The sequence below is a fragment of the Heliconius melpomene genome, chromosome 4, assembly GCF_056956725.1.
Source record: "Heliconius melpomene rosina isolate 202511_hmr_F chromosome 4, ASM5695672v1, whole genome shotgun sequence".
NCBI classification, from domain to species: domain Eukaryota; kingdom Metazoa; phylum Arthropoda; class Insecta; order Lepidoptera; family Nymphalidae; genus Heliconius; species Heliconius melpomene.
The window spans coordinates 9,756,396-9,766,976 of NC_140392.1; the positions used below are offsets into that span (position 1 = coordinate 9,756,396).

Here is a 10,581-nt window from a genome sequence, read left to right on the forward strand (position 1 = left end):
TGTAACGCACTACCGGTGAGACGAAAATGTCTAAGTCGTTTTTAGGTATTGTTTGGTTTAGAAAGGTTGTTTATGTGTTATGTAATTATACCCTATCCAGGGAGTCGTGAGATAAAAGGTAAACAAATAGAAAAAGGTTCCTTTATAGGTCACGATTACTGGAGTTAATATGCTTTATGAAAAGAGCTATGGAAGTAATACGCTGATAGTACCTACTTTAAATAATACTATATAACAACGTCAGTACAACTTATACTTATAACTTATTGGAAATCGAATATCATAAATTACTTAAATTATTTATTTTACTTTACAATATAATGCAATAAAAATAATTAATTAATATATATTTTTTAATATTAGTCTAATTGCAACCTTTTTTATCATTTTTATCACGGAGTAAAACTTTCATGTAAGGCAACATAAGAACAGTATAACTAACTGCTAGTAACATATATGGAAAACCATTCGCTACAACAATTAAATATAAATAAAAAAGCTAAATAAAAGTTTGAGAAACGTTGTTTTCTTTGCTTATATTTTATATCATCGGATACGGGAAAAAACAATTAAATATTTATATCGCCCATTATATAAATAAGAAAATTATTACATCTGTTCTGTTATTTGTTTATGGCGTTCCGAACGTCCTACGGTTGACCATTAATCGATTCGCAATTCGATATTACATTAAATGGGGAGCATACAGAACGAACATGGAGATTATTACACTTGAAGTCTTTTGCTATATTTTTTTAATAAAAAATATAATTTTATAATTAATTGATAAGTAAAGTAAATTATATGATTTAAGCATATTATTCTATTAAATAGATGAGAAAGAGATATAATAATATAAATATCTATTTAAAAGGAATTTTCCTTTGAGATATAGAATCTCATGCTTTTAGAGAGTCTCAATTGAGTTCCTGTAATTATTAAGTTTAAAAGTTTAACACTAACTACCGTTAAGCTATTATCTAACTAGTTAATTATACTCTGAACGATATCTAAGAACCAAAGTTGAACTTTATAATGCAAATATTTATTCTGAAACACTGAACGTTATATTCTTCATATAGCAGGGTAGACAGAGGGAACCTAGTGTAGGTAAGACACTTTTTTACCAAATTTCAAGTGTGTTGTCACTTATATGAGGAAGGTCCACGTCACACTTTGTCTTCTTACCAAAGCGACGAAATGAAAATTATTTCAACCTAATGGAAATCGAACGCACAACCGTCATGTTCTATTAAATACTGCGCCTCTGTGCACGTCGCCGTTTTCCACAGCAACACAAAAAATATTTTTAAATAATTGAAGGTTACAACTCTTTAACCAGACAGTTTCACATCTCTCGTCATGTTTTTAAAATAGTTGCATAAGTTCGGCGACGGGCAATTTTGTCTACCACCCCTTTTTTATGCCTTACGTATTATACTTTACATACCTATATATAGATAGAGGTATATGTACGGAGACGCAAGGGATTTGTATGAATACGCACCAATTTTGTATAAGTAATGTATGTAAGTGCAGATAGTACTTGCAATATTTTTAAATACTTTTATGCGTATGTAACATTTGTTTGATGTAAATAAAATTGTTTCACATTGTACCTATCCCGCACACAGCTGTGTAGCCAGAGGGCACCTAGTGTTAAGACACTCCATCCCTCATTTTTCACAAATTGTCACGTTTATAATCGCACGCCTGTGCCTCCATCGCCAATTACGATGATGTAGAATGTTATTTCTACATATAATTTTTTAATCCGTTCTTAACCAGATAAATAAATTAAGAATAAATAAATCAATCAATTAAAATATGTACATAATATTAATAATCACAAACAAAGCTCCTTACTACAGATTAACAATAGAAACGGCAATCATTAAAAAAAAAATAGAATTGCAATATAATTTCTAGGTGGGTGGTATTGTGCGTCGGTGTTTCGTAACAAACTGAAATACTCGTATAACTCGTACCCGCGACGACGTTAAATCGGTTTCATGGTAAAGTAGCGACGCAAGACGAGCGTTGTGCGTAGGCACTATGAAATATTATAAGTTTTGAGACCGTTATTCAGCCAGTGGTGTTCAGTCAGTGGTAAAGGTGAATCTATACAGGGGCATAAGAATAGATGTGAGTGGTCTGTGAATACCCCAGTATAGTCTGGTGCCCACCCCAGAATTTTTTCTAACAGAAAAACAACTACCTACTACTTGTCTAACCTGACCGATTAAAAACTTTGGGAATTTCCCCTAGTTACATTATGGCTTCCTTTGCTTATTCTGTGGTTTTTTTTTTAATTATACACATTTTATGAAATTTTACTAATTACATGTTAGTTTATATTGCGTATACTGTAATAGTAGTAATTTGTAACAAAATCAGTATAATTTTTCACTTTCTACCACCAGATTTATATGTGGGTTTCTTTGACCGTTACAAAAAATATAAAAAGACATAAAAATTGAAGGAAAACACATATCATTCGGCAAGTTTATGTAAGTTTTAGGATCTCGCGGGAATAAACTAAATCCTCCTTATCTGTAACCCGAGTTTTATAGCCGGCTGTATGAAACTTTTTTTAGGTTCCGCATGTAAGTTGGCTACTTATCGAAACGATATGTTTTCTACAAAATTCGCTAAGATTTAGGTCTTTATTTACATGTAATATTTTAGTTTCTAGTAAGCAGGGTTGCTATGTGCGGCATACAACGTAAGAAGTAAGGAACCTAGTATCAAGAAAGTCCGTTCCCATTATGACAATTCTTTTTCCCACTTGCCGCCGAATTTTTGAGCCATTGCTTGTCTGGCGGAACTCAACGCCGCGCTTTGCTTCTTTACCAGAACGGAAGTGTAAATATTTCATTACCCCAAGTGCGAATCGAAACCACAACCTATCGAGTTTACAGTCACACTTGACACCTGCGCCACTACTGGCCTCAATAATGTTGAATTCTTTATAATTTATTTGTCTTAACTTGTTTCAGCGTGCGTGGAAGAAGACTGCAAGGATTGGGAAGGTAAATCAGTGCCACATGGTCTCCTGTACGTGCCCGGGCCCGGAGTGTGCTCGATCTGTGTGTGCTACCACTCAAAGCCCATGTGGTGTAAGGCTATTTATTGTGATCCTCCTTATGTGAGTATTTTTTTAGTTTTATGCTGTTTCCCGCACGTAGTAGAGTAGAGAAATGAATCCTGGGAACCTAGTATTGAGGCACTCCATCCCCATTAGGACTCATTATTTGGACCGTTTATTTTGAAAGTGGTGTAAGTCCATTTTTGAGAAAAATGAGCTATCATGTAATTCATGCTTAATTTAATGTAATTTTTTTATATATAACTAGTCCGTGTTTAATTTCTCAAAAAAAACCCCTGTTTTGAACAACTTAAAATCGGTCGGTCAATGAAATTGCATAATCAGCGACATACTAACCTTTAATTTTCTCGAAACAAAAGAAAATGGACTTACACCACTCTCAAAATAAACGGTCCATTTATTAACGCAGTGCTTCGTGTCGTGATTAGAGCAGCAAATAAGAATAATTCTTTCCCATAAATGAGGAATTAACCCACAACCGTTGCGTTGCAGTCACCACAGCGCCACAATTAATTAAAAAGTATAAACTATTTTTTTTTGCTAGAAGAACACTTTTTCTTAAGCAGCTTCAGGGCTCGCTGAAATATATAATGGTAACTCTTAATAGCTAACTAGCTATGCTAGCTGCCATCGAAAATAAAAACATCGAAATAATTTGTTTGAATTACCAGTGACACTTGTATAAATAATTGTTTCATCTATTTACATACTAATTAGTAAGGTATACTTATAAAATTCTTAAATAATTTATACAATAAAAAATATATATTTAATTGCCTTTAAACTATGTCGCGACTGACTGAACTGTTATGAGGAGAAATTCATTTGTAACATACTCAAATAGATGAAATAATTATCTCAAAAGTATTAATTATTGCAAACTTTATTTAACGAAAAATATTTGTTTACTCCGCAGTTCTGCAAAAACTTCCGCGTTGGTGAACGTTGCTGTGAATTCGAATGCCTGGACCCTCCCGGTGAAGACACCAGGTACAGAGAGAGGCAACGTCTTAGAGCCCTCATCCTCGCCGGAAACTCCTCAGCCCCTCACACACGGCCTTCAATGAAGATCAAAGCTGGTATATCTCTACTTGCGGTTGCCGTCGCGAGATTTGTGTGAGACTACAAGGAACAACTTGGTGCATTGATATTAATAAGGGGTATTGTTAGACAATGATGTCGTAATTACTTGCTATTTGATCAGTGTTCGGTTTACAGCCCCAAAGAGATATTTTTACACTATCTCAAAGGACCTCCGCTTTATAAACTGGCAATCAAAATAAATTTAAATAACTTAACCTAAAATTCGCCACTCTCGTCTACAAGCACGCCCCTTAAGTGAGAGGAAATTTTCTGCAAGATTCTGTGATTATTACTCTTCAAACTTAGACTTTGATTTAGTATATATAGATATGATAATACGATAAGTATATAGGTTAGTTTATATATTAAATAAGATAAGCCATACAAATACTTCTCCTCTTACCATTTTGAAATCCAGTCTTTTTCAAATTAATAATTGCCAAAGATAAAACACCAATTTACCTCTCCTAGTACCTTTTTTATAAATTCAATTAAGTTAAATTAGGCTTTATTAGCTAGCTAGTTATATATACCTAATATGAAACATAAAGATAATTATTAATTTAAAAGAGCTTTACAATTTTATGAAAAAGTAACGCAAAAGGTTTTAATTTATATGTATACCTACCGTTGTAACTTTATTTTCGCGTTATAACAAAAACAAACAATTTTCGTTTATCTAATATGTTAAAATCACATTTAAAACTTACCCGGACTATTTAAATTACTTCTTATTTAAAATTAGCAAACAATTATTACGTAATTATAAAAGAAAAAAAATCTATTCAAGAGTCTAAATAATGGCGAGACGCCAAGTTTGCGTTTACGTTTTCGTTAAATTCATTTCATTTAAAAATAATAATGTCTGGCAGAGTTTAAAATAAATAACTATCTATTACTTACCTACTTACAATATTTAAATATGTCAAATTAATTTAAAAAAGTTATGCTGGTAAATGAACCTATATGTACTTAAGTATAGATTTTTTTAAAAGACAAAAAAATATCAAAAATTAATATTATTTGGAAACAACAAAGCAGTAGCAATAATTTTTTTGTTGATTCTAAATTTTTCTTTATTTAGTACACATTGCTTAATAATTAAATTTATAATGAATAATTTATTACACAGATAATAATTAGATACAAAATAACATTTTGGACCAATTTTGTGTAAACAATTAGAATTTTCGCTTTCTTAATTAATTTGGTTAAAATGTTTATTATGTCGCCAAGTTAGATATACCATTATAATACAGCATGTAGATAAAATTAAATAATATTTTGACTGTCAAAAATGAGCCTGTAAACTTATATTAATAATTTTACTTTTTACTATGAGCGACTGTACTTGGCTGTAAATGTAAATGGGATTTTATGTTTCATTTGAGGTCCATGATGTATTTATGAAAATAATTTGTAATACTTAATAATTCGAATAGAATAATTTGAGGTGATATCTAAAAAAATTGATGAACCTTTTAATGAATACTCTCTAATGCTTCGACTACAGTACGAAACGTACGTGGAGTATACAGAAAGGTACTATTAAGGAGAAAAGTAATGCAATACTGCAATATTTGTTCGCGAAATATTACAAATTGTTTTTAATTTCACATAGCAAGGTAATGGACCACGAATTTGTATTTAAAAATTAAAGTCATATATGTCTTATTATATTATAATCTGTGTGCCTTACACAGCTCATCGAGAACACATTTAATGATTTATAATTCAAAAACAAAACAGTGTTTCAATGTGAATATCCAGTGATATCTTAAAGTAGTTGAAATATAATAGAAATTTACTAAGCCCTGAGGGAATGAGTTATTCTTCACTTATTAATAATATTAAAGTAGATAGGCACTTTAAAATTGTAGCTTTAAACTTTCATCATATCATTGGCTATTAGTGAGGCACTTACATGAGACTTTGTCATGGAAGTTTATAAATGTATAACAATTCTAAACAAACATATAATCTAATCCATCAAACTATAACAACGCTATCCTACTATACAAAAATAAAGTATGACATTACCCATGACAAAGTACTTCGTTATTGCAAACTTTATCCGAACGTAAATACACGTCTAGCCTTAGATGTAAATTATAGGACAAACTTTAGAGCACTTTAAAATTATGTCATCGCCTTTAGAAACATATTGCTAAACTGCTTTTAGAATTTAAAAATATAAAAGAAAACTGAAAATATCCAATCATAATAAATCCCTAAATAAAAGTTAACCTTAGTAGATTTCATTTAACAATTTGAAATAATATTGCCTTTATCATTCAACAATATACCTAGATATACTTTAGAAATAAAAATTAGATATAGGAGCAATAAATAGCGTGACCAAATTTTTGATCTAGGTCATTATTGTAATAGTAGCTTGGACAATAATGTATTCGCTTATGATATATAAATAACATTAAAATTATCAGACGCCATTAGTAGATATCGTAACATCATAACATATCAACGAAAATCTAATCACATCCGATTGTGTTGTGAAAAGAAAAGAAAAAATATTTTGTTACGTTAAAAACTTTAATATTTACCAACGGATCTATTTATAAAAAAAAACCTTGGTTAAAACATTGGCAAAATGATTTCCGTCGCTGTCAACTTTAGAAGTGATTAAAAAAAATATTTATACGCGTCCAGAAATCACAATAATATTAGAGATTTTTGCGTTTTACTGTACTTTTATTGAGTCTTAAATTATTTTTATATAAGTAAGGTACGATTTAGACCTTGAACGAAAACAATTTCAACGTAAAACGTATTTTTATTGTAGAAATGTTCTTTAATATAGTGTCTAGTGTTTTTTTAATTTTTGTAATGTTTTGATAAAATTATAAATATCGAGTTAATTTTGTAGTAACTATAACGTTTTTCGTGAATAATTTTATCTAAGTTAGTTACCGCCACCAACGCAGGTCGTGAGATAAAATCTCATTGATACTGAATTTGCTAATATTTGTATAGCAATGCTTTCACCATTAAAGTACAATACACATTTCAAGAAAGAAATCTGAAGCGTTGCGCTAAAACAACAATAAAATACCTGAATTAGTCACTTTATTTTAGTACCCAGTTGTCTAGTCCTAAGGTACACCATTAAATTAAAGTTTTCATTGAAATTGACAGACGTCTTATCTTTTAGTAAATTTTAACGTAGCAAGATTGAACTTACGATTCTTGGTCCGCTCTGATCTCTAATCCGTACTGAGAACGTATGGTTTAGCGGTCAAAGCAGTTGGACGGCGTAAAACAAGCGCGGGTTTCAGTTCCGCTACTTTAAAAAAAATGTCTTTGTCGTTTTAAAAATAACAGAAACAATTAATTAAATTTTGAGCAAATTTGATGAAAACTACATTTTTTAAATAATCTTGCAATTTTTTTTATATACAAACCGAGATTGAGTTATATCTATAAATCACTTATTGCCTTATTTTGATTAAATACTAAAAAACACGTCTAAGAATATACTGTACATTTTTATTTTAATAATAATGTACCAGTCTATTATAACATAGGTTATTCTTAGTTTTTATATTTAATTTTATTACTTCTTTCATTATGTTACATTTTTCAATTAATTCTTGAATTTCAATTATAATCACTGATTTCAATGGCAACGTGAACTTTACAAACAATACACTTTACAATCTACAAAAATCTAATAAAAAATGTAAAAGTTTGTTTACTTTGGAAATATTTGACGATTATATAAGTTAACATTTATCATTTTTTGAGGTCAGTCGTAGGGCAAGGGTACATAGTACATACATGCAGCTGAAAACAGGTTGTGGATTCGATTCACACTCTAGCATGGAATATTTAATATTTTCATATCCTAGGTCCGGTAACACAGTAAAGAGCGTTGACTTCCCCACTCAACACACAATTCGGCAGAAAGTGATAAACGCAAGTGGCTTTTTCGTAGGTTCCCAAACATTAGAAACATTGGGTTCCCAAGTTCACTATATCTTCCTTGCTATGTGTGGAATACAGTATGACGCTAAAAGTAATTAACATTCCTGCATGTTGAGTGGCAGAATTCAACAGTGGGCTTCCTTGGTGCCAGAGCAAAAAAATGGAAATATTAAGAAATAATAATATTGTTATTTCATTGCTCGAGTCGGCATAGAACCGACAAGTGTCTTGTTACAGTCACAACCTTGAGCCCCTGTGCGAGGATTTTCACGGCGGACTATGTATATTAAATATCATTAAATGTCATATGACGAAATTTTATCCCTACAGCTTTCATTTGTAAAACAGCATGTGATATTTTGCTGGTTGTTGATTTGCATAAATAGAAGGCTTTAAGGCTTAGATTTTAAGATACATCAATATCATTCATATTAAGACATATTGGTATCTTAACTTATGGCATATTTTTTTAAAGTTTAATATTTTATTTAAAACTGCTCCACAAATTTTTACTGCTTTACAAATTTATATATAATACATAACTTCAAAATAAGCTGAAATAGAATTTAAAGCTCATTAATTTACTGTAACAGCATGAATGTGTATTAAACATAGGTTTTATTAAAAGCAATACCACTTATTTTTTTATAGCAGGATAGGAGAAGAAAAGTAATACCAATTTTCCATATAAATTATGACATTGCATGTGTAGAGTGGTAGAAGTTTTTGCGAGAGCAGCAATATGAATATAATTGATTACTTTGATTAGAAATCAAACTAAAAATATAACATTTATAGGCAGACACTGTGCCACTGTGCCATAAGGGTCACATCTATCTATAATGATTAACAACAACAGGCTGCTGAAGTATTCTTAGGACACATTTATAAATGATATATTTTGTTTATTATTTAAGTGTAATATATTGAAGTTTAAGAGAATGTCCATACTTAAATAAGAATATAACATAATTGTATCAATGATTGAAAAATAATTGTATCAATAGAATAAAAAATATGCAATTTTTTTGAGAACACTCATTACCCATAAGATACCTTTGTCTATCATTTTTAACTGCTTCAAATGGCTTAAAATCATCATTTTTCAGTCTATTATACCATAAAGTACCTTATCTTAAACTAAGTATATTGGTTTTGATCTTGAAGTGTATGGTGTGAAAATATACATATTTTTTAAATTATTACAATTGTAAATAAATGCAAATAAAATATTTAGCTCAAATAAATTTTAGTCCAAATAATCTTGTTTTATTTACTGCCCTTTTATTTTTATGTATTTTATAATGATGTAACAAGAGAGAAAAAAGATCAATGTTGAAAATATAAATAATTTATTTAATGAATTATTAATAATTAAAACACGGAATTACAACTTAAAAGTTAATTGGAATGTACTTTACCACCTTAGACCCTTGTCGTGAAGATCTTTCTTTGCTTCTAAGATTTCAGCCTGTAGTTCTTTTGCAGCATCCTCACAATTATTAAATGTAAATACTCGGTATAATACAACTGTTACAGCATATAGACCAAATAATATAACAAATATTATTGGTGATATGATAATAAGATTCATATTTTCTTCAATCAGTTTATGTTTTACGTATCCACCGACGAGAGAGTACCATACAGCAAACACGGCTGATGTTACTGATATCCATTCTAGAAGCTTCGTCATGGCACTGAAAAAGAATAAATTTGGTTCTTAAATAATTAAATTATAAGCCTTTATATTATAAAAGACTTATCATGTATGTATCTGCAAGGCAATTATTAATTTATATAACCTATACATACACGAATATTTACAAATATTTTTGTGAAGAATACCTTTATTATCACTAATTTATATTATTTAATAATAAAACAAAATATTACTAATAAGTAAAAATTGTTTAAAACACAGTATTTAATGAAAATGTATGAAATATGCGAAATGTGTTTATTTTGGAACCTTTAAACGTCAGCTGGTAACGTGACAGTTGAGTGTTGACACTTGACATATCGCCAATGATTGATAAAAAGATTAACAATCTAAAACCGATACTAAATTCATAAATAATAATAAAATAATATTATGAAGAGTAACTAATATTTGTTACATTTCATTGTATTTATCATGAGAAAAAAATTAAACTATTAACATGTAACTTACATTTAATATTTTACCTAAAGGATATTGTTGTTGTTGTTCTTTAATTATGGCGATAAAGGATATTAAGGATATATTCTACATCTGTGTTAAAAAATAAAAAGTTCAATAATGTCAAAATGACAATAAATGAGGATGACAAACAAAGAATATATAAAATAAGTTGACATTATAAAAGGGTCTTTCACATTACGCGGAATGAATTTAAAAGTTGACCTGAATCTCAGATATTTAAGAATTTTGTGTTCCAGAACCTTTTTTTATAAAATTAAAA

General features: G+C 29.7%; 2 protein-coding genes across 4 annotated transcripts in view; one reads left to right on the top strand and one right to left on the bottom strand.

The window, feature by feature from the left end:
- The window catches only part of LOC146539711 (integral membrane protein DGCR2/IDD-like), a 31,248-nt gene extending 21,852 nt beyond the window's left edge, over positions 1-9,396 (top strand). Inside the window, exons 2-3 of the mRNA XM_085185040.1 lie at positions 3,000-3,148; positions 4,026-9,396. Coding sequence (XP_085041166.1) covers positions 3,000-3,148; positions 4,026-4,229 — 353 coding nt within the window. The 3' untranslated portion in view covers positions 4,230-9,396. The remainder of the gene's footprint in view (positions 1-2,999; positions 3,149-4,025) is intronic.
- Positions 9,397-9,472: 76 nt separating this feature from the next.
- On the bottom strand, positions 9,473-10,191 carry Dpm3 (Dolichyl-phosphate mannosyltransferase subunit 3). Of its 3 annotated transcripts, none has more exons than XM_085185043.1 (2): positions 10,110-10,191; positions 9,473-9,837 (listed from the first exon to the last, which is right to left on the bottom strand). In XM_085185043.1, the coding sequence occupies exon 2, from the start codon at positions 9,831-9,833 to the stop codon at positions 9,555-9,557; it is 279 nt and encodes a 92-aa protein (XP_085041169.1). In that variant the 5' UTR covers positions 9,834-9,837; positions 10,110-10,191; the 3' UTR covers positions 9,473-9,554. The 3 variants fall into 3 exon arrangements, with proteins under 3 accessions (XP_085041169.1, XP_085041167.1, XP_085041168.1); XM_085185041.1 differs by having other exon boundaries at positions 9,986-10,144; XM_085185042.1 differs by having other exon boundaries at positions 9,953-10,139.
- Between the last annotated feature and the right edge of the window lie 390 nt (positions 10,192-10,581).